A 25,461-nucleotide genomic window follows, 5' to 3' on the forward strand; every position below is an offset into this window, starting at 1 on the left:
TAGGCATGCCAAAGCAATTGCCAACCACTCCGCCTAAACCAAGTGGTCTTTTCATAAAGAATCGTGTTTTCAAATGAAAACACTGCTCAGGGTTAAAGCTTCCTTCAGTTTTTAAATTAAAAAAAATTAATTCAACCAAACCACCACATGGAAGTTGGTATCTCAGCTCTCTTCACACTCCGACCTTGGTCCATGCCCCAGTAAACACTAAAGTAGATTCCAGACTAGCCACCAAAGAAATCCCAAATTCATCAGAAATGATGACCTATTGGATTATGAAAAAAATAAAAGTATTCACTTGGTTGTGGTTGAGGATCTACGCAGCAGTACAGTTGCCAGCTCAATAATTTTGACATACACGTTGTTCACACTCTCCAAATTGTACAACCATTTTTACCTCCTTTTCTGAGTTGCTCCTTTCCAACTCATGTGAACTCAGTGCCTCCACAAACTCTCCAGCCTAGTAGAGACACTGAGGTAGTCACCCCAAACTACTGACCAAACCCACTCAGTGATATCAAGTTGACTCTGACCCCTAGTGATGACCTTTAAGGACAGAGCAGAACTGTCCCATGTGTTTCCGAGGCTGTTCAGCTTGTTTGGAATTGCTGTGGGTGGTTTCAAACTGCTGGCCTTCCGGTTGGCGGCCCATCTCATAACACACCAGGGGCCCTTACTTGCCCCTCGCAAGAAGTCCAAATCATCAGAAATGAATTTTTCCTCATTACCAGTTCAGTTGTGTATCAAGCTCAGCAACGACTGTGTATCTACTCTGTCCTGCAGACGCTGAGTCATCTAACTTTGTCTATCATGACTTGCTATGAGTGTGAACTGACCTGATAGCAGTGCCTTTGGTTTGGGGTCTGGTCATTGTAATTGGAGTGGTCCAAATTGAAAGGTTGAGAGTTTGAGACCATCCAGAGGTGCTGCTGAAGAAAGGTGATGACAATCTAATCCCCTGATCGAGACCCCCCACCCCCCAAAAGCCAGTGAAAACTTTCTGGAGCACAATCCTATGCAGAGACCCACGGGGCGACCACGACCCAGACATGGCTCTACAGCAACTGGGGCTATTTTAATTAACACAGTTAAGCTTTCCTCATCCCTCTTCCATTCTTTTTTCCTAATTTTCTTATAAGGATCTCATTATTTTGTTCTATTTTCAGTGTAGAGTTATAACTCTACACTTCCAATTCAAAATTCTTCATTTAAGGGAATAGTTAATTTCAAAAAAGACACACACACAGACGCGTGAGCACGTGCACAAACTAGTTAGTTTGGTTAAAGCCGAAGCTCTCAGCAGGCGGTCGGAGGTCCTAAGATCCTGGCTGTTTGTGTTTTGTACAGAACATTGAAGAGAAATGGGGGCCACTTATTTCTGCATCTATTAAGGCAACCCAACTCATTTCTTTATTTTAACACAGGTCAGGAGCCATCCCACTCTGTCCTCTGGGGGCATTCCGAGTCTGACTTGGCAGAAGGGCTCCATGTGTTTGTTTATTTGTTTACGTGAACACTCACAACATGCGGGTCCCAGTGACCTTGTTTAGCTGCAGTGTCGACCTCTGCTAGTTTGGTAATGTACAGCGTATACACAGGAGTTTCTTTCTTCAGGACTCCCTGGGTGGTGAAAACAGTTTGAAGCTAGGCTACTGATGGCAGGCTGGAGGCTTGAACCCATCCGCTGTTTGCCTGGGAAACAAGCCCTCCCTAACTCCCACCCAAAGATCACGCCCATGAGAGCCCCACTTGGAGCGTTTTTGATCTGTGTGTGTCTTCCTTCTTTATCACTTAGGAGCTCTGACAGCACAGTGGCTACGAAAGATCAGCGAGTGGCTTGAACTCACAGGAGAAAGAGGTGGCCGCTTGCTTCTGTGATGCTTTGGAAAACCCTCAGGCAAGTTCTATTCTTCCCTCTGAGTGAGAAGCAACGCAACGCCAACAGTTGGGGGACTAGTCCCCTTGGCCCACGGTCAAGGGTGGGTGAGTATACTGGCCCCAGCCCTAGTCATTACTAGACAAAGAAGCGATGTGAATCCTGTTCGAAAATGAAAAAATACTTGCTGGATCACACTAATTTAGGTTTGAGAATGCAAGGCTGTGTGACTGCCTTGGCTCAGCACTGAAGTTTTCTGAGTCGACTATCCTGGTCTGTGAGCTGATCTTCGCATGGCACCGTGAGGACTGGGCAGCCTGATGGGCCTTGGTGGCTGTGTCACTCATGCTCACGTTCTTTCCATTTTTGAGCGAGTCCATGCCTTGCTTTTCAAGTTAGAGCACACTCAACGCAGAACGTTAAGTTGATGACATGCATTTTCAACCTTTTCACATTTCAGAATTAGGAGGTGGCACCACTTTCTTCTTTCTCAGCAGCTCACCAAATGATAAAACATCTTAACACATGATTACGCCTTAGACTTCATGAAATATGGCAAGACACATTCTAACACATTCTCCAGGAAGCTATACTTGGAAAGGGCTTTCTTTTAGGAAGGCCTGGCCCACAGGGTGATTCCATGAGAGACTTGGAATTTATTTAGAGTTTTGAGAAGGAATGTATCTGGAACCCACTCCCTCTCCCCATCCCATTCCTACTCCTCGCCAAATTCTTTTTAACAAAAGAGAGAGAGAAAATGAGTATGCTTCCATCTTGGCCCACCAAACCCTGAGAACGAGATTCCTGCTCAGAGCAGTCAATGCACCGAGAGGACCATAGGGCTGGCCCCACTATGAGCCACAACAGACACAATGTCCCTCACTGACTCTAGCGCTACTGGGGACAACACTGGAGACACAGTTCGGGAATTGTGCCCGATCTGGCCCCAACAAACCAAGGAGGAACACGATCGGCTTGCAACAGAACAGCAAAGGGAGCAGAGCAACGAAGTCCCCAGGGAATACCAAAATTAGACTTTGGGGCCAAGGCATGGCACCCCATCAGACTCGACCAGAAAACACTCATAAAGGTCAACAAATAGACCTTGATCTATTTATAGGGTTTTCTTTTTTTTTTTTGGTAGTTGGTTTTGTTGTTATGGTTGTTTTGTTTTCTTTTGTTGCTTTGTTTTGCTCTGTCTTGTTTTTGTGTGTGTGCATATTATTATCTCTGCAGGTCTATCTAGATAAGATAGTCCGGATAAGCAATCTGGACAAGAAAACAATGGAACCTACAGTTCTAAGGGGCCATGGAAGAAGGTGAGGCAGGGGGAAAGGAAGTGGGGATTAACAAACTCAGGAACAAGAGAACAACAAGTAATCTAAAATTGATGACGAGGAATTTGTAGGAGGAATGGTAGGGCTTGATCAAGGGCAATGTAACCAAGAAGAATTACTGAAACCCAAATGAAGGCTGAGCATGATAGAGGGACAAGAAGAAAGGAAAAGGAAATAGAGGAAAGAACTAGGAGGCAAGGGGTATTTATAGAGGTCTAAATACAGGTATATACATATGCAAATATATTTATATATGACAATGGGGAAATAGATCTATGTACCTATATTTATAGGTTTAGAAAGCATTAAGGTAGCAGATGGATATTGGGTCTCTGCTCAAGTACTCCCTCAATGCAAGAATACTTTGTTTTATTAATCTGGCATTCCATGATGCTCACCTTCCTGACATAATTGCTGAAGACAAGGTGGGTGCATAAGCAAATGTGAAGAAAGTTGATGGTGTTTGGCTATTAAAATATATAGTGTCTGGGGTCTTAAAGGCTTTGAGATAAAGAAGTGGCCATCTAGTTGAGAAGCAACAAACCCCACATGGTAGAAGCACACCAGCCCGTGTGATCACAAGGTGTCGAAGGGATCGGGTATCAGGCATAAAAGAACAAAACATTGTATCACTGTGAATGACGGGGAGTTCAGAGTGGAGACCCAAAGCCCATCTGTAGGCAATTGGACATCCCCAGAAGGGTCACGGGAGGAAGATGAACCAGTCAGGGTGCAGTTTAGCACCGATGAAACATGTAATGTTCCTTTAGTTCTTTAATGCTTCCTCTCCCCCCTCCCCCCCACTATCGTGATCCCAATTCTACCCTACAAATCTGGCCAGATCAGAGCATGTACATGGGTACAAATAAAAGCTGGAAGCACAGGGAATCCGGGACAGATATAACCCTCAGGAACAACAATAAGGAGGGTAATGGAAAGGTGGGGGGAGAAAGCGGGAATAGATCACAATAATCTATATATAACCCCTTCCCCTGGGTGATAAACAACAGAAAAGTGGGGGAAGGGAGACATCAGTCAATGTAAGACATGAAAAAAATAATAATAATTTATAAATCATCAAGGGGGGGAGGGAGGGAAAAAACAAGAGGCTAATACCAAGGGTTCAAGTAGAAAGAAAAGGTTTTGAAAAATGGTGACGGCAAGAAATGTGCTTGCCACAATGGATGAATGTATGGATTGTGCTACGAGTTGTATGAGCCCCAATAAAATGATTTAAATTAAATAAAAAATAGAAAATGAGGTTGCATCTTCCTAGCAGGAAGAGTCAACTTCCGTTACTGGGCACGTTAATACCTTGTGTTTGCTGTTTATAATTTGATGAACTTGCTTCTAGGTGTCTGCTGTCAGTGTAGTAGGTGACCAACCCTCCCCACCCCAGCCCAGTAATCGATCACTACTTTGCAACGGAAATTGATGGTATGAAAACAATTTTTGCTTTATGATGCATATGGATTGGGGGAGAAGATCAGCAGCAGCTCCTTTGATCTGACAGCATATAATAGCTTCTAAAGTGGATCAATGAAACTTCTATTTACTTCACTGTATTCAAAACTATCACCAGGAGACCATTCCTGGAGAAGACGTTTCCCCTGTCTGTCTGCTGCACAGGTTGAGCGCAGCAGGATCGATTTACTTCTTGAGTCTTGGCTTTGCCTCATTTCTGCCAAGTGACCTCTGGCAAGCTGACCCTATCCTCAACTTCTCCATCTGCTTTTAAGGCTATAAATCTTTACTGAAATAGATTGCCACATCTTTCTACTGTGGAGCAGTTGGTGGGCTTGAACTACTGACTTTGATGTTTTTTACCTAATGTCTAACCCACAGAACAACCAGGACTGCAGAAGATCTACAAACTCCCCCAATCCCATCATGTGTAGACATCTATATCAAACTTGCCTAACGGTCTGTTGTTGTTAGGTGCCATCAAGTTGGTTCTGGCCAACTGTGTACAACAGAATGAACGCCTGTATGGTTCTGTGCCATCTTTACAATTGTTCTTAAGTTTGAGTCCATTGTTGCAGCCACAGTGTCAATCCATCTTATTGAAGGTCTTCCTCTTTTTTGCTGTTCCTTTACTTTAGCAAGTATGATGTTCTTCTCCAAGGACTGGTCGCTCCCGACAATCTGCCCAAAGCATTTAAGACAGAGCCTGGCCATCCTTGCTGCTAAGGGGTACTCTGGTCATATTTCTTCTGTGACATCTGGTTTTGGACATCTAGCAAACCTTAAACTAGGAGGAGAGCCCATCAGCCTCTATGCCACCAATATGAAAGAGTCGTTTTATGATTTTGAATCAGGTTCCATATTTTCCTCACACTCTATCCAGTAGACTCTACAGGAGTCCTTTTCAGAGCAGATAGTCATGGTAGCTGCACACCATCTAGTTCTTCTAGCCTCTGGTTTGCAGACGAGGCTTCTGAGTTAGCTAGAGCTCCCACAAAATTTATGGCCCTCAGTCACCTTCTGGCCTGGAACTGAATCGCTCCATGTTAGAATCCTCAACCACTTCACATCACAAGGGCAGCGTTGACCCAAGGACAGAGGGTTTGGCAAGATGGAGGAGCGGGCAGAGGTCACTCTGCGAGGAAGTACAACAAGTGATGCTCCGTTAAGGGGACTGCAATGGATGAGTTGAAACAAAATGTTACAAATTGCTGAATCTCAACGGATGATCTGCTCTTTACACTGTCACCTAATTCCCAGCAAAATGTTCAAGCGAGCAGAACCAGAATTCCTGAGCAGCAATCCCAGAGGGGATGGATTGGCACAATGGCTCCAACAATGGGTTCAAAACCAGCAATGATTGTGAGGACGGTGCTGCGCTGGGCAGTGTTTTCTTCTGTTGCAGGAGGGTTTGCTGTGAGTTGGAACCGACTCCTGGCACCTGAAAGCTAGCAATCCTGCTGCTGTGGCTCCACTATATTCCGGTTTTTAAAAATTCTCAGATTGTCTCATTCATTACTGTGCGGATTTATGATAAAGAGAAACCAAAGCTCCTGAAATAAAATTTGAAGCAAAATGTGGAGTCTGTGTGTGTGTGTGTGTGTGTGTGTGTGGTGGGGTATAGAGTTGGAATAGGTGTGCAAAATCTAAGCTTACAACTAATTGGCAGGCCAATTCTTTTGTTTGTTTTTCATCACAGGGTCATTGCAAAATGAATTTAAGCAGGCGCACCCAAAGCTCAGATTGAATTGCTACATTAAAGGGCCAGAAAAGCACATTGATCTTGGAAGATTCCTAAAAGAACTCGGTCCCCACAAGAAGGCCGCCATTACTTTCCTCTGTATTCCCTGGGACATTAACTCAGGATATACACCAGGGCGTAATTCAGAGAGCAGGCAAGCAAGGAAACGTCAATACTATTTGCAGTTTGTCTAGGAAATATGTCCAGGATAGTTTTCAATTTCACCTTCATTGATGGTTAAGTTTATGCTGAACTATATGCATTCCGCTGTGTCAATGTGAAAGATGTAAACTTAAAGGATGACAATACATCGAGAAAGTGGACGTCAGCCTAAGTGTGGAATTCCTCCTGCAGATTCGCAGTTGGCTGAACTAGAGAGGGATCATGGTGGGGGGAGGTTGACTCTAAGGGCAGTTCCACACATGCGCCCCCCATCCCATTTGGGAAGGAGATTCCATGGGGGTCTGGCCCTCTGGGAGAGATCTTGGCCTTTGAGGGGGGGTTGGTCTATAAAGGAAATTGAGAAGACCTTCCCTATTAGCAGCATGTTTACATCTCCCGAGGTGCAGATTAAAGATGATTCAGAAGCGAGGATATTGATTGAAAAAAGCACAGAATATGAATCAACTGAGTCTGGACGCTTCTGGCAACTGAAAGCTACCGACACGATGGTGTACCTTCTCGCCCAGATCAACTAATACTTCCCGTTGCATAAATCATGGGGCGCTCTTTCTGCCTGGGCGAGTACCTGCGAGAGCCTGTTCCTTTGGGGCCCATCTTGAGCGTTCATGTGCGTTACAGCACACCAGGCAGCTTCCTCCAGGCATATCGCAAAGACCCGAGCTGAACTAATGGAAACCTTCTCCCCTACCACAGTGCTGGTTTCCTGCTAAGCCTAGGGAGGCTCCTGGTCAAAGACTGGGAACCAGCCGGGAACAGAAAGTTTGGTCCGTCAATCGCACTTGGAGAACCTCAGAGGAGTGGAGAGGGCTCACGTGGGCTACATTTCAAATGTGGCTTGGCAAAACCGTGGAATGAGACTGGGTGGAGCCAGTAGCTTTCTCCCTTCCCACTCAGCCCTCCAGCCTAGCAGAGGAGGTGGACACAGGGTCTGCAATCTTTAAAGAACACGGTAGAGGCTTGTGCACACATACATGAGAGAGCCATTCTCTGCAAGCCAGAGGAAGACTACTGATAGAATGGGATAGAATGGGAGTCGGGTTTGGTTCTGGAGAGAGTCCTAAGGTTGGGGACAAGGGTGGGCTCCCGAGACCAAGAAACAGCGGTATTCGATTCCATGGGCTATTCCGAATAACCCTTTGGCCAGCCAGTCCCAACCTCATTTTAAGGTTATTTCCCTACAGCATTTGCCTTTCCCCCCGGCTTCTGAATGACTAATGGCATTTACCTATATTAAATCATTCTAGAATACAAAGCTGGCCATTGGCAGCGGGACTACCGAGATGTGCCCTGGTTAGGCATTGATCTGCGATCAGGCATTCTGCTGGCTGTCGGTTCCCTGCAGGTACAGTTGTAAGGTGAGGGCATGAGAAAGCCATCACCAAGGCAGGTGAGACCCACAAATGCCCCGTGTGACCTTGGACCTAACATTCTGAAACATTCACACAGAGAAGCTGCAGGCAGAAAAGGCACTTGAGATTTGAAAGACGTTCCTAGCTTGCCAAGAGGGTGGGGTTCCGAGACTCCAGTAAATGGTAGGCAATTCTTGATAAACCTCTCAAGGATGCCTTTTGGTTAAATACATATCCCAACCCACTTCTGAAATAAAGTTACAGGTTCAAAGAAAGAGGTAAAACAATTTTCTAAGGTTGGGGCTGGGGCAGGGGAAGCTGAGATACAGACATTTGTCTATGTTGGAATATTTCAGAAAGCAGGTGGATCTAGCTTCCAAAAAACCAAATTTTTGCCTTTTACTTCAGGCTGCTGGCATCTAAAAGGATATTGATTCTCGAACATTTATTTTGCTTGTACTCACCTGTGATAGTTGGGCTCTGTGTCAACTTGGCTGAGCCAGGATCCCCGCTGGTTTTCCAGTGGGGGCCTCACAATGTGACATACCGAGATTGATTCCATAATGGGATGTGCGGTTGTAAGCAGCTGTAAGATGATGGGGGTGGAGTGTAACTCCCTTACTCACTGAAAGGAGGTTTCCTCAGGGGTCTGGCCTACTTCCTGCTTTGCCCAGGGGTCTTGCCTACTGTGGAAAGTTTGCTTGCTTCTTGTTGGGGACGGATCCTGCATCTGGCAAATCAACCTTTGGCTCTTTGGACTTGAGTGTATGCCTGCCATACTGCCCGCTTACCCTGGGAGTCTCCAGTGACCTGCCATCTGACCTGCTGACCTGGGATACATTCACCTCTGTGGTCATCAACCTATCAGCTTCCTACCAATCTTGGGCTTATCGGCCCCTGCAGCTACAAGGGGCAGGAGAAATCTGTAGTGTAATATCTCACCAATATTCTTGGTACCTGTCTTGGACTTGGGGGGACTAGGACTCGATGCCATCTGCAACTGTGTGACCCGTTTTCTTTATATACATTTTTTCTATCTATCCATACCTATGAGTTATGGTTTTTGCTTCTCTAGAGAACCCAGCCCAACACATCACCTAACTAATTTGTCACATTAACTACACTAGATTTTACTCAATATTTGGAAAACCACAGGAAACCAGTCATATATGCTTTTCTCCACAGTGCTTTGAGGTAGGTAGACAGACAGAAGATCGCAAGGCAATTTCCTGCTTTAGTCCCTACAGTTGACATGCTCTGGGAAAGGTCTCCTTAAATTAGTTCTCGCAACTCTTGACAACAACTTCCTTTTTAAATCACGGAGATAGAGGCCCCGAGCAGCTGTGAACCTGCCAAGGTCACAGAGGTTGTGATGGCCTGATGCCAGGGCCTTTGATGCAAGAGCTGTGTCCAGCTGCAGCAAAGCCGGCCACACTGCTTGATTTTAAACGTTTCTGAAATGTCTTCCTTGCCTTGTCTGAGAGATGTGAGCCCGCAGAGCGGGTCAAACCTCGGGCTTCTAACGAACTGCAAGGTCAGCAGCTCACACCACTGGCTGTTCAGATGGAGAAGACGAGGCTGTCTGCTCCCACACAGGAGTACGCGCTCAGAAACCTTAGGCAGCAGCTCTACTCTGTCCCGTAGAGTCACTGTGAACGGGATTTGGCATGGTGGCAGTGGTTTGGTCCACCAGGTAAATCCCTACTTGGAGGTCCAACCCCCATTCAGATGTGAGTGCCTGCTTGACTTGCTCAGGTGGGTTTGGCAAGCGACTCCAAGAAAGAAACTCACCAACCAAACCCTCCTCTCAAGAAGTTGATGACAACTCAGAGAGACCCTCAGGGACAGGGCAGAACTGTCTTTGTGGGTACCCGAGACGCAGCTCTTTGTGGGAGTAGAAAGGCCCATTTTTCTCCTGTGGAGCAGCTGGTGGTTTCGACTGCTGGTTTTTCAGTTAGCAGCCTGAAGGGTAACCACCACACTACCAGGGCAGGTGACAGGTGCAGGCAATCAGCACTTGACCCTGACTCAGGCCTGTGGGGGGTTCAGCAGAGGCGACAGAAAGGTTTCTTGTTTATTTATTTTATCTTTTATTGATTAGTTTGCATCATTATTGAAGAAAAACTCACTGCCCTCTCCACTACTCAAAATTTATTTCGATCCCTTTGCTGCGTCATTATTAACGATAAGCACAGCCTCAGAAACCCTACCCATATAATATAGGGTTACTATACATTGAAATTGATGATGCTTGTATCTGATCTATGCATACACACACGAGGGGACTTCAAAAACCCCATTATACTTTTAATTTACCCATAAACTTTTTGAAGGTTCCTTGTGTGTTTGAGGGTATGTATGGTAGTTCCAAATATAACTTCCAAATGATTTTCCCAATAAATCCAGGGCAATTGAATGCTTCCAAATCCAATAAACCCCAAATTGCAAGGGAACACTGAAGTACATTTCTGAAATAGAAATCATGGACTCACCATGACTCAGAATTCCTTGGGGAATAAACTTTAATTCCAAAAATTAAATTTAAAGCTCTCTGAAAAGAAATAACCTTTATACAAGTGAATTACGTGACAGCAAAATGGAAGGGTTTTTGCTTCTCTTTTGTAAGCAATCAGCTCTCAAAAGTTCACCAGTATTTTAAAGGAGCGTGAAAACAGGCCCCATAGAACGCGCAGCGATGCCCAAGAGGGTTTGAATGGGGTTAAGCATGCGAATGTTCTCATTAGCTATTGTTCTCAAAACTCTGTCACCATGGCACAATTGTTCCCATGTTTTAGAAGATGCTGAAAATCTCAAGACAGAAGGCCTAAAACAAATGCAAAGCAGTCACATTACCTACCCGTTCAATGTTACCTGAATCAGAATGGAAAAGTTTATATCCCTTTTAACAAACTTTCCCCCCCAGTTAACAACAGCATATAACCTATGTCACCCCCACCCCACTTGGTAACACAGCCCCTCTTTAGATTTAGCAACTTATGCCTATGGGGTACTGCAAACATGAACAGGAGTTGGGTCGCTGATACATTCCCTTTGGCGAATCCTTTTCCATGCATGTGTAGAAGAACCATAGCATCATGGGCCAACAGGCCAAGTCCTTATCAAAGCAGGAGGCCATTCCAGAGCTGCTGGTGCAGTTGGGGAAGGAGGCACCAAAGGGAGCCTTGCCTCAGGACACAGAGTGGTTTGATCACCCGAGTCTTCTGGCAAAGGCCCCTCTCTGAGCTGTAAATATTTTAATGCCATTTCCTGCCGCCTGCTTCTCCAATGCAATACACTGCGTCATTAATTTTGTAGTTTCATCTCAGAGAGCCATAAATTGAACTTTCCTATTGTCTTAATTTTCTGTAACCTTTAAAACATTTGGGGAAGAACATGGAAAAAGGGAACTGCTACTGGCTGTATAGTAAAGATATTCCAGGGATATTTTATAGGAACGCTTTCTTTTCTGCCCCTGGCAGTCATTGAAAAGGCAGCATGTTCCAAACATCCAAAGTTAGCTGTTTAAAATTAAGGGAAATAAGCCAAAGTGCTTCGGTATGAGTTTGGGTGGTGGGAAGAGGTGCCAATCCAGGTGTTCTTTACCCATAACCATCCGTATTTCTTCTGTTTCAAGAGGGAGTTTCCGCTAAACCTCAGTCCTCTCCCTGTAATTAATGATTCCATCAGAGAAGAACGGATCGGGATCAGATGTCCTGCGGATAACCCCAGAGTCCTTAACTTATCAGGCCACCTAGCTGGCAATCAGAGGCAAGACCGACCCTGGGGGACCCATCCAGCATGGCTGTAACTGGGGAGACCAGAGGCCGAGCCTCCTTGACAAGGTCACAGAAAGAGCAAGTGGACGAGGCCCTGAAAGGGGAGAGGTTTGCGGGTCACACTCAGTACTTACCCACTGATATTGCCCTTACATAATTTGGAGCATTGCTTGAATTATTTATGTGTACTACATAAAGAAGAACGTGGCATCGAGGTCCAACGACGACGCGAACAACGTGTGTGGTTTGTAACCGACTTCTTGCCTGCTGAAAGTGAGCAAGACCTGGAGGCCTCACTAATGAAGATCAGAGACAATAGGCTGGAGTGTATAGCACACTTCCGCCTAAAGAGAGCAAAATCTTCACGACAGGACCAATCAATGACGTCGTGACAAAAAGAAAAAAGATCAAAGCTGCCAAGGATTCCATTTTCCTTGGGTGCACAACCAGCCCCCACAGAAGCTGCAGTCAGGAAAGGCAGGGGTGCACTGCCCCAGCCAAATGTGGGGCAAAAATCTCTTTTAGGGTTAAAAAAGCCAAGACCAAAGACAAGCCTGGTTCAAGTCATGGTATTTTCCACCACTTACAGGCAAGTGAACGTTGGACAAGTAAGGAAGACGAGAGAAGGGTTGATGCCTTTGAATTGTGGTTTTATGTGAAAAAAACAATACACATAGCAGAGATTGCCAGAAGAAAGAACACATCTGTCTCTAAAGAAGGTGTTCCTTAGAAAGGTGAATGGAGAGACCTTGTCTCATGTACGTCGGACACGTTACCAGGAGAGGCCGGTCCCTGAAGAAGGACATCATGCTTGATAAAGACGATCCAGGAGATGGACTGGCACGGCGGCGGCAACAAGGGGCTCAAACACAGCAGTGGCTTTTGAAGATGGCACAAGACCAGTCAGGGTTTCATTCTGCTGCTCAGAGGCGCTGTGAGGCGGAACCGATTCACTGGCACAACAATGATTCTGTACAATTATAATGATTATCTACCACAGCCCCTCGTGAGGACCAGGTCGCCCACTAGGGGGCTAGACACGCAGTATCACCATTGGCCCGACAATCCCACAAAGCAGGCCCTGCTACAAACATTTTCTAAAGATGTACATTTTGAGTGCCGAGAAGCCGGTCATTTGTCTACAGCCCCATAGTCAGTGGCAGGGCCAGGAATCTCGCCAGAGTGTCTTCTGGCCTCTATGTGCTTCTTCATGACACGATACAACTCACAACTTGGATTTATTTAGTTCTCTGAAAACAAAACTAGCTATAACCTAATTAAATCATGAAAACATCATGTTCATAAATAATATGAAAAATAAATAAAACAGAAAGTTCCTCTACCCCTTAGAAGCATGATGGCCATGTGAGACCTGAGAGAGGGTCTGGGGACAGAAGTAGGAGCTGTCAGGACCCTGGACTCCTCCCTGCCCCCACTCCACTTTCCTTGGGGAAGCAGGCTGGGGTTCTCCCTAAGGGTGATTTCCTAGTCCTCATGGCGCACTTCAGAGAGAGTTCCTTTGACATACAGTTATGTATATGCCAGGACAGACAATGCAAGCCAACAAACAAGACTATCAAGGTCAATCTTGGGATGTGAGCAAACACTGAGTGGGGAGGACCGGCTTCTTTCTACTTGAAAGAATAGTCTCTCATTCACCCTTTCTCTCTGCCCTTTACATCTGATCTCATTCTAAAAAAGGATTTCACAGTGGGGCTTGAAGTAAATCAGTCTGAATCTGAATTTAGCAAGATATTGGTTTACAGGGAAAAAAACAACAGACAGGCAAGGAGGAGAAGAAAAAGAGAAATAGGTGAAACACTTCTCAAATATGCTAAAATTGAGAGTGGCTTCCCACCCCTCTTACTGCTACATGCTATACATTTCAAGCATCATTTCAATTATAAGCAAATATACGAGGGGGATTCAAAGGTTTGTGGAAAATTCCATTATCTTTTAATACCATTTTCCACACACTTTCTGAAGTCCCTTGATATATGTTAATGAAGAAGTATGCTTGAATAAAATAAGTATATATGGTTCTGTGAGTATGGATAAAATCTTTACTCTTAAAACAGTGTTTAGTAAAATGTTATTAACGCTATGTTATTTTTTATAGCAAAAGCAGTGTCGTGGCTGGAAATCCAGTGATAAGCCTCTTCTGGAGGAATTACATCTGTGGTACACAGCCACTCTGAAGACCAGCTTTAAGTTTTCATCACTAGAAGCCTCCAATTTTGGAAAACGGTCTCTCTGGAAATGAGGAAACTTCATCTTGGCTGTGAAGTGACAGGTTTGTGAGATAAGTAGAAAATGAAGCTGAAACTAATATCTTCCCCCTCAGATGTCAGAAGGATATTAAGTAGGAAAAATAATTGGAGTGTAGAATTCCTGGTGCTCGCATTTAGACACATTCCAAAAGACTTAGAGATGCTTGAGACCCACTAAGGGCTGGAGTATAAACTATGAACTCCTCACAGAGCGAAAATATAAATAGTGATTCTGTCCCTAAAGTCCACCATGCATTTTGACGGGCATGTGGGGATTCTCTGAGTTAAATAGCTAAGGAAAGAAAACCTAAGGAGAACATTGCAGAAAGTGCTTGCTTTGCTTCATCCATCTCTACCCAGCACTACTAACTCTTTCTTAGCGCTTTTCTAGACAATGAAGGGGAGTCCCACACTCGTGACAATACCACTGCTTTCTCTCATCTACAGATCCCAAATGAGCCTGAGATTCGCGGCCTCAGTTCTGTTGTGCCAACCAAAGCGTCAGTCAAGAGCGTGTTACCTACCGTCTACTAAAGACTCAGGCACAGGCTAGTGGTGTGTTTTCGCAACACACAGGAGAAAAACACACAACTCGGGCCACAGTCAAGTGGTAACAGCAACAATGTATGAGAGTGGGATGTAATATATCTATCACATATACAGTATATATAAAGAGTGAGCATAAATAGTACATACAGGTTTTTCTGGGTTTTTTTTTGTCATAGCTGATTTTTTTGTTTTTGGACATTTTTCTTTATATAAAATCTAGAATAGGTAAGTTTAGAGAAAAGTAACTGGGCTAATAGCTTCTTGGGGCTATGGCAGAGGAGACTGGGGGAAATGGAGAGCTAATAACACTGAGCACCAAGGAGAAGAATGTGTTGCAACATTGATTTGTGGTGATGTTTGCAAGGCTCTTTGCAATATTTTTTGTTATAGAATGATATGAATTATATGCCAATAAGTTTGTTAAATTAAAATGGTACATATATATGGTATATATGTAAACAGTACATATAATAATACAGGTAAACAGTATATATATATATATATATATATATATATATATATATATATATATATATATATATATATATAGTCCAGCATATAAGAAAAGTAATAGGGACACTAAAAAATATTTATCTTTGAATTCCGGTGCTGGGGAAGAACCCGGACTATGTCATGAACTGCCCGAAGAACAACAAACCTCTCTGTCCGGGAAGAAGTTCAGACAGAATACTTCTCAGGCATGAGGATGGTGGGATTTCAGTGCACGGACTTTGAATATGTCATTAGGACGGCCGGGTCCTTGGAAAGGACATCACGCTGGATCAAGTAGCAGACAAGCAAAAACAAAACAAAACAACACCCAGGAAGCGCGTGAGCAGCCAGCCAGTGCGGACCACAAGGCGCTCCAGCAGGAGCGGCTGTGAGGGTGCGCAGGGTCAGGCGGGGGTCTGCTCTGTTCCCGGGGTCGTTCCGCGCTGGAAGACCACCGCTAAGAACGCGCGCACCACTGGCTTCGGTGAGCCTAGGCCGTCTGGGAACCACACCCTCCAGAAATGGCGCTGAAGTGTTGAGACCCGGGTAGGGATTGGCTGTCCCTAATTTCCCATAGCTTCGTGAACTCCATTCCTAGACATCTCCATCAGGTTGGCTGAGCTGCGCGGTGTCACGAGGGAGCCTAGAGCTTCTTTCAAGAGCCTCCAGCGCAGACAAGGAGGGCACAGCGTGGGGTGCTCTCTCCTAGGAGCCGCTCAAGCAAGGCACCATGATGTTTCAGCACGCAGCTTCCACGACGGACAAGTACAGACAGACGTGTCTTCATTGTAGAAAAGTTAAGACCCCAAAGTACGAAAGAAAATATTTAAGCAAACGCTTCCCGTGAAGGAGGACTGTTCAGTAGGCGACCAGACTGTGACTGAATCCCGACGTTTGTGTTCCTGAAGACGCAGCCATCTTGTCTGGACCCCACCTGCACAGCTGCTCACGCACTTCGATGCCTCTTACGCTCCCACCTCCCAGTTACCAAACCCGCACCGAGTTACACAATAGCTAGGTCCCAGTTACTGAAAGGCAGCGGGGACCTTCTGAGAATGGCCTGGGTTCCTGAGCAGTCGCAGTCTGCAGCAGCCCAACCGTCCCACCAATTCTGGAGGAAGAGGAAGAACGGCGGTGCCAGACTAGGGCTGTGTTGGTGGGGGACGCCCGCGCACCCCCACCGTCCTGTTTTCGCCCTCGCTCCTGTCCCCGTATTGTACCGAGAGCAGATTGTGTTGCAAAGTGCTCATGCAGTGTTCCACCAAATTACTCCCATTTTCACACGGCTGTCAGGAATTAACTTCACATGTTGACTTCCATCATCATGTGAGAAGTCTGCAACTTCAAAGTTAGCAACTTTAAAAGGAAATTAGATTCACATCGCTTGGAGAGGCGCGTGAGGAAAGCCACACTCTTGAAGTGAACAGATGAAAGCACCCTGTGCATGCCAAGAAGTCTCCCCAAACTCTACAATACTTTGGTCGGCGAAACAGACCCCTATGAGCCCATCCATCCTTCCCCAAGCTGACAGAATACTATCCGGGAGAAAAACACCAATGGATATTCTATCTGTATATTCGATCCGTCATCACTGAGCACCCATCAGCAACTGCAAATGTTTCTTCTTCTTTTCCAGAAATGAGTGGCTATAACCATGGTGCCTTTCTAACTCGCCTGTCACAGCATTGCTTGAAAAATGACCCGAAGCCAACGAAGGCAAAACCCAGAGGGAGGTTTCCACAGGATGCACACGAAGCAGGCTGGCCAGTAAGTGAAGGGGTCGACTGAAAACTCACTAATGTACTCAAGAGACTATTAGAAAAGTTTACAATTTAATTATTGGAAGATTAAAGAACTGCTTCAGTGCTTCTGTGCCCAGTAAGGACGCTGGCCGTGTGGGGAGTAATAAATGAAATTGTTCATTTTACTGTTTCCCGAGGGAGGCGAAGGAGACGGGGTGGGAGGCATGCTCCCAGAGGACCAAATGGGTCCTGGTTGATGTGCAACAATAAATCCTAAAAGCGCTGCTGACTTCGCTTTCCTCCCGGGTCCTCCCTTCAGACAGGTCTGGGGCCACCTGGGCCCAGGGACGACTCACCGTTCATGTTCTTGAAGATGTTCAGGATGGGCAGGATCTGGCGGTAATAAGGCACCAGCGCTTCTCCCACCATCTCCGCGGACACGACCAGATGCTGGAGGACCTTGAGCGTGACACAGATGACCTGCCGGTTTCGGAGGTTCAGAGCATCTGCACCCAGGAAATGGAATGGGCAGAAAATAAAGGGCATTAGTTTCCACGTTGTTAAGGAGAAGTCATCTGGAGGATACATTCAGTTAAACTGGCCTTTACTGGGGATCGCCAAGGGGCCGTTGGGATAGGAGCTGCGACCGAGGCACTGCACCCTGGAGTTGTGAGCAGGCTCTTGCTTGTTATTGGTTCTCCTGGCACCCTGTACTGGTGTTGCACCAACCCTCAGAATGCAGACAGGAGAAGAGAGATGAGTAAATTGATAGGAACATCTGTCAGTGCCCCAATTGTTGTGGGCGCCCAGCTCGACAGCAGTTAACGTTGACAACATGAAGGTTGAAAATACTCTATGGTACCTTGAAAACCATGACCGTGAAACAGATGTTTGCTTGGGAAGGAAACCGGGCATTCTGTAAGTGTGTGGATGCTGCAGGGCTGGTGGAAAACACAGAGGATATTCTTGGAAGAAACAAACATGAATGGCAATATGTAGACTCTCAAGAAAGGAATGGGGAAGGAGTCACAACTTTGAAAATGGCCAGAACTTTAGAAGGAACCAGCAGTCATAAACTAGAATAGGAACCAGCAGTCATAAACTAGGATTGGCGACTAAAGGAGTCCAATGGATTCGAAAGATCATTCTGACTGCAGAGGGACAAGCTATGCTGCAGACATCCATGGCCCACTGCCATCAGGCCCACTGACTCACACTGACCCTGCATGAGGCTTCTGAGATGGTACATGTTTCTAGGAGAAGAGAACCTCATTTTCCTGAGGTGGGTTTGAACCACGGACCTTGCAGTTAGCAGCCCAGTGTTCAACCCACAGTGCCACCGGGACTCCGTTAATGATCTGATAAGCCAGAATGTGTCCCATTCTCAAAGGCAGTGTCTGCTGTGCGTGACAAATGCCAAAGATGGGCTGGATGAATTTGGGCATACATCTTCAGTCATGAGAACCTGCCACTGACTTTGTGAGGTGGCTGCAAGTTCATGTTCATGGTTTCAGTAGGACAAATTATCTGTGGCAGAAGAAATAATAAAACATGGTTCTACAGATAACTGACTCCAAATACCATCAGAGGTTCTTATTTGTAGGATGTCCTTACCTGCTCACGGAGAAGGTTGACTGAGATTGAGAACAATGTCATTTTGAAGTGACAAATGATGCACATGACAACGATGGCCTCCAGCATACTTTCATGACTTAGGTGTCATATTGGTGGCTGTCCCATGAGACTCACACTCAGAACACAAAGTGCTTATACCAACTGCTAATATCACATACATCGGTTTGATGTCTGACAACTTTCCCCCACAATAGGCAAGCTATACACTTGGGAAATCAAGTCCTCAACATTCTCTAATGATATCCATTGGGAATTGAAGAAGGAAAACTGAAAACATTGTTATGCATTTGAATTGTGGTGTTGGCAAAGAGTATTGGGTATACCACGGACAGCCAGCGGAAACACAATGGTGAGACTTCATCTCATGTATTTTGGACATGTCAGGAGGGGTCAGTATATGGAAAAAGGACACTAAGCTTGGTCAGGGGAAAAGAGGGAAGCCCTCGAAGTGGTGGACGGACACAGTGGCTGCAGCAAAGGGCCCAAGCATAACAAAGATGTTGAGGAGTGTGCAGGACTGGGCAGTGTTTTCCTTCCATTGAACATAAAGTCTCTCCGGGTTGGAACTGAGTTGGCAGCAGCCAATCTCCACATGCTGGGTGTTGCCATAGGAAAGCCTGGAGGGTGCTCAGCCTTAAAGGAGGCGTTTTCTTTATGGAATTTACCAAGTAAGGAGTATACCTTTATGCTTATAAAGAATATGCCCTTTTCCAGGGACTGGTCTCTCTGTGACATGTTGAAAATATGTGAGATGAAGGGTTGCCATCCTTGCTTCTAAGGAACACTCTGGCGGTACGTCCTCAAGGCAGATTTGTGTGTTCTCTGGCCGTCCATGGTGCATTCAATGTTCTTGGCTCACACCCTACTTCAAATGCATGAGTTTTTACCCTCGGTCAGTGGAAAAGAGGAAGACCTTCGATAACATGGATTGACCCCGTGAGGCAACAAGGAGCTCAAACGTAGCGATAAGGGTGAGGACGGTGCTTTCTTGTCCTGCTGAACGTAGATAGGGTCACTAGGAGCTGCAACTGACCAGATGGCACTTTAACAAGAAAACCAACATATGTACTGATAATTGATCACTTGGGGATGCATTAGGTCTCTCTCACTGCTGATCATGACAAGAGCTATGAGGAAGCAGTCATTTTATTTTGTTGTGATTTCAAATTGAATTAACATGGCGTTGATCAATGTTACTGAATTGACAATGGCCAACAAGTAAACTGCTTGGACTTTTCCTGTTTATGGCATCTAACATGGGCCAGTGGTTGGAAAACATGGCCTTGGTGACAAAAACAAAGCTGGAGACCTCCTGAAAGAATTTTACAAGACCAAAGACTTGTTCATAGCTAATACCTTTTTTCAATAACTTCATAGTTGACTAAACAACAACAAATGAAACTCTATGTCTTCCTAAATGGCCAGGTGATTGCTGGGAAATAAAATAAGTGTATTCTACAGATAGAAAAGCTTCTTCACTTCACCTGAGGGATTTTGTTCTGCTGCCCAATTCAACCTCCTCTCTCTTTCTTCCTCCCTCTCTGGGAATTGAGATATTCCATTAAGTGTGAGTCTTTTGGTCTGACTTTCCCAATAGAGTTGAAGAAAATAAAGAGGGTTTTTTTTTTTAAACAAAGTTCTGTTCCTTTGAAGAACTATGTTAACAGATATAAAGAGAATATGATTTCATAACTTGAAAGAGAAGAAGTGTGTTCATTCTTGTGTTGATAGGGCGGAAAGCTTTTGTCAAAATGTAAGTGAGGACTTTGAACTCAGGATTTAAGGTTTTGTAAAGGGTCTAACAAGAGATGTCTACCGACTTTATAGATCAACCAATGGAACCTTTATATTCAGAAAATTGGATTTCTATTGTACTGCTTACTGCCTTCAATATAATCAACAAGATGGAGCTGTCAGATATAGAAATTGCTGAAGAATAGAGAAAAAATAATTTAAAGTCAAAATGGTAAAACTTCTTCATCTTAAAGAGTTATAAGTTACATGTATGATTTTTCTCTGGCATAAAATCCATTATTGCTATGAGTTTTTGCAATGTGAGAACATTTTCTATTAGATAAAATTTACTACTGTGGAATCAGCAAAAAATCTGAAATGTTTCTACTTCTTCTTTTAAAACTGGGAACACTACATGAAATGCCAAAGCAAAGCAATATATTCTAAATATGATGTTCAACGTATTTTACAAATGTTCAAATCATTAATATACAAATAATTCCCATCAGCCAGTAAGAGACTGGATCCACCAATTAAAGCATGGACAAGGATGTATACAGGTAACACAGAGATAAATAAATATAAATGAACAGTATTCTAGAATGTTTAATTTCATTGGCTAATAAACAATGGTAATAAAACACTGATCTATAGTTTTGATATCATATTAACACAATCTTTTGAAAAGTTAATATCAGTGTCAAAACAGGATTTGAAGAAAAGCACTCTCATAAATACCAAATTGTAAGCCACAACATTTCAATAGGGCAATTTCATAACATGCCTAAAAGCCATGCCTTAACCCATGATTTCACTTCTGGGTATTTAATGCAAGGAAGTGATTGCAGTCGTGTATAAAAAAAACTGTACGAAATAACTCTATAAATGTCTTATTTATAATGGGAATCAACTTGAATATTCTCAAGCCGTGGTTCTCAACCTTCCTAATGCTGTGACCCTTTAATACAGTTCCTCATGTGGTAGTGACCCCCAACCAGAAAATTATTTTTGTTGCTATTTTATCACTGTAATTTTGCTACTGTTAACGAATCAGGCAACCCCTGTGAAAGGGTCATTTGACCCCCACAGGGGGCGTGACCCAGAGGTTGAGAAATGCTGCTCTAAAGCATTGGATAGTTGAGATAAAATATAAAAGATCCATAAGATTATAAAATCATTAAACCAAACCAAAACAAACCAAAAAAACCAAAACAAAAAACAAACAAACCACTGTTGATCAAGTCAATTCTGAGTTAGGTCGCCCCTACAGGGCTGGTAAGGCGGTGCATCTTGCTGGCAGCACATGGCCTCACGTGCTGAATTTGATTGGCGTGGGTATGGATACTGGGAGTTCAGGGCGCCTCGCCATGTACTCTACGAATGCATGAGGGTAAGTCAGAAAGGATTATTCCTTGGGTTCCAGCTCCTACGTGCATAGCTTTATTCCAACCCAAACCAGTGTGAACATGTCCTTGTGGTCAGTGCATGACTGCAGACCAATTCTCTCGGTCAGACACTAGTCCTGAGGTTCACGGTGCTGCCTTTATAAAAACTGTCCTATCAGAGCATGTCTTTTGAGTGCATCTGGGCCAGCTAAAATTAGTGACCTCAGTTTCTGGCAATATTTGGGGGGACTCCAAAGGGGCCTTCTTAGTATATTTTCTCAAAGGACACAGGACTATCATGGGGGGCTTATGATGAAGACGTTTTAAGAAAATGGAAAACTTCATTGGTGCGAACAAGGCAAGAAAGTTGTACTGAGGAATTTTTCTTTTTTCTATCACAACAATGAACGTGGTTCTTTCAAGGGTAGCAAGGACCGGCCTTCGAGAATTTCACTAGGTAATCTCCCACACCCATCCTCCAGCCTTGGCCTGCCCCTTTCACGCTTCTTTTTGTCCCACAAACTCAAAGAACATTTAAAGACAAGCGATTTGAAAATTGCCATTTTGACTCAGTGTAAACCAAAGAGCACAGAATTCCTCAGGAGACACTGCCTTCAGAAATGTACAGACCTAGATGGAAGGCAAGTCAAGAAACAATAGCTTCAGATTTTGATATTTTTGTTTAATAAAAGGTTCTATGATTATGAATTTTTTTTGCCTCACATACTTTGGGCATATTATAAGGAAAGATAAGCCTCTGGGAAATGTCAGCAAACAAGAGGCCAAGCTCCAGTAGATGGATTGATTCTGTGGCGCTGACAATGGGTTCAGACACCAGCAGTCGTGAGCCTGGCGCAGGACCCGGCGGTGGTCATTCTGTGAGACACAGGGGCGTTATAAGCCGCAACAGACTTGATAGCACCTAACAGCACCACCACCATGATTTTGTGGTAATATATCTATTTTTACTTATCCTCAGAGTAGAAAAAACTTAAAGTTTGTTTTCAAGCCAAATTTAGATTTTGAAATTGTAGAAATTTTCCTCCTTCCATAGCAAGTCTAATAAGTATCCACATAAATATAGCCTAACCTGGTTTCTCATATTTGTGGCAGTTAAAGCATCATATATTTGGATCAGTTATTAACTCGACAGCAACCAATGACAACGGCCTTGTGGACATAAATGATAAAAGAGTAAAACCTTTATGTAATTCATTGCTTTCTGGTTTCTTCTTCAGGAAGTAGACGTTACACTGACGGCCCTTGACTTATGATGTATTCAAGTTACAATGCGCCACATTTACACAGCCCTTCATTTTGCTCATATTGTTGTTATTAATATGTACTGAGTACAGTGCAATGAGGAAAGGGAACAGGAAGAGTAAAGGTATAGTGAAAGTCATTTATCTGATGTTGTCTTTTCTAAACTAACCTGGGGCTTCAGTTTTCTGAAAACATGGGCTCAGATGTTGATTATCTAAATAAGGTCAAAAGGTAGATTCAAGAAATCACGAGATGCTACCACAAAATACATGACTGAGGTAGTTAGTTTGTTGTGCCAACCTGGCTGATAAACACATGTGGGGTTAATTGAAGGGCGGAGGGATTAATGGCTTTGTGGGCCTTGCCTTTCTAGCTCGCCGGTCTCTTGCTTTCTGATGGTCAGACCAGGGTGCAGCTGCCTTAGCCAGTTCCCTGCTTTAGCTGGCAAGGCTCACTGAGTAGAAGCCACATGGGCCTACCCTGATGCAGCCCTGGGTGCTGGTACAGCCGTGAGGAGACTCTTGCCAGCGCTGAGATGTTTACACATTCACCGACTCGGTTTTCCTCCTGCAGTCGGCATCATAGAATCTGTTTTATGAGATGGAGGAGGACTTTGTGGATTGGTGTTGGACATATGGATTAATGTTGGACTTATGGGTTTGGGCATCACTGGGTTGGGATGTTTTCCTGATGCGCACTTAACTTTTATATAAAACTCTCTCTTATACATGAGTTTCTGTGGATTTGTTTTTCTAAAGTACCCAGACTAACACAATGAAAGATAAAGAAAAGTATCAGAAACATAAATCTCACTAATTTTCTGGCTGGAAATACAATCCTCATTCCCAGAGATGATCCAGAACCTTCTACAAGTTTTGTAGAGAAACCAAAGCAGAGAAACTTATATAAAATTTTTATCAAGAAATTTGCTCGCACCACTGTAGAGGCAGGCAAGTTCTCATGGGCTCAGATGTTAGGGTGGAGGCTTCTCCTGATTCATGTAGCAAAGGGGGCTGATGAATTCAAATTGGTGGGAAAATGACAAGCCAGTGGCTGTAGACATGAATGAATCCAAGGTTAGCTGGTAATATGGCAGGTGGCAGATGATTCCAAATATAGGAGGCTGGAGGAGCAGTGGTCAGAAGATGATGCAGGATTCAGGATCCAGACCCAGCAAAAGAAAGCAAACTGTTCAACACCATCCCCTTATATTGGAAGGAGGTCATGCCCCCACTGAGAATTCCATTCAATTTATTGGACCAGAGTGGGATTTCAGTAAGAGTGTTACATCACACCCTATCTTCTTACAACTCATATTTATCCTATTTTGAAAGTGATTACACTGTATTAGATACCATCATGGGGGATTACCAGGTCTTAACTGCCAAACCACTGGGAATCCTGGCCCATTCAAGTTGACACAACACCTTTAGATCACATGGAGTTATTAATGCTATTGACAAAATGCCAATATTGTCTAAATCTTCATTATAGGAGTAGAATTTTTATGATTTATTTTTGTGTATATATAAGTATATGTATCAGTTTATATGTAATGTTTTCAATCCCCAAAGGCAAACCAATTTCAGATTTTTAAAAGATATTGATTAGAAAGGAATTACTAAGGATTAATGACAAACAAATGGAAATGAGGCGTTGTGTAAGAGTGTTGTCAGAATAGGGTCCCATTGTAAGTTGGGGACCAGATCTAAAATCTAACCAAACTTGTTGCCATCAAGTTGATCCCAACTCACACTGACCCTATAGGACAGAGGCGAGCTGCCCCCACAGGGTAAAGGCTGTAATCTTTAAGATGGCAAAGTGCACATCTTTTCCCCAGGAAAGGCGGGTGGCTTAGACCTTTGGTTCATGGCAGAATGCTAAACCACTGTACCACCACTACCTATATATTGAAAAAATACTGGTGTTTCTTTTGACTCCTAAATAATAAAAAATATTTATTTATACACTTAAATTACCATTTTCCATGAAAGATTTGTCATTACAAGTAGCTAACGTTTTGATTGTTATAAAGGTATTCAGATTTGTTCAATAATTTCCACATTCCATCGGATCACATTTCTTTGGAAGAAGCATGAATTAAGATCTTTTCTAGTCAGTTGTCCAGGTCTTTCGGTATTTGTCTTCAAATGTTTTTGGCATACAGGAGTGAGTGCTTCAGGTGTTGCATCTGTTTTTGACACATCTCCATTAGTATTCCATCAATTTCTGAAGCCTTGGTTTTCACCGTCAAACCTTCAGTGCATTTTAGACCCCTTCCTTCAGAGCAACAGTGGGCTCAAACATAAGAACCATTGTGAGGATACTGCAGGACTGGGCAGTGTTTTGTTCCATTGTACCTAGAGTTGCTACGAGTTGGGACAGACTAGAAGGCACCTGACAACGTCAACATGGTCTATTGTGCTGGAATGACAGGTCAAAGGAAATGGCATATCACTAATTGTCAAAAAGAACGTCTTAGCATCTCTCCTGAAATATTGTCTATGACAGGAAACTTTCCATGTGGATACAAAAAGACCGGCTAATCCAGCTATTATTTGCATTTATGAACCAATCACTAAAGTCAACGCTGCAGAGATTGGAGATTTCTATCAACTTCTTCAGTCTGAAATTAACTTGCAATCAAGATGCAGTGATAACTACT

General features: G+C 44.0%; 1 protein-coding gene across 1 annotated transcript in view; it reads right to left on the bottom strand.

Annotated features, from left to right (window-relative positions):
• Positions 1 to 25,461, bottom strand: part of PACRG (parkin coregulated) — a 555,979-nt gene that overhangs the window by 199,997 nt on the left and 330,521 nt on the right. The window contains exon 4 of the mRNA XM_075553861.1: positions 17,136 to 17,285. Within this exon, the coding sequence (XP_075409976.1) occupies positions 17,136 to 17,285 (150 nt within the window). The remainder of the gene's footprint in view (positions 1 to 17,135; positions 17,286 to 25,461) is intronic.

This window comes from Tenrec ecaudatus, chromosome 7 (genome assembly GCF_050624435.1).
Source record: "Tenrec ecaudatus isolate mTenEca1 chromosome 7, mTenEca1.hap1, whole genome shotgun sequence".
Taxonomy (NCBI): Eukaryota; Metazoa; Chordata; class Mammalia; order Afrosoricida; family Tenrecidae; genus Tenrec; species Tenrec ecaudatus.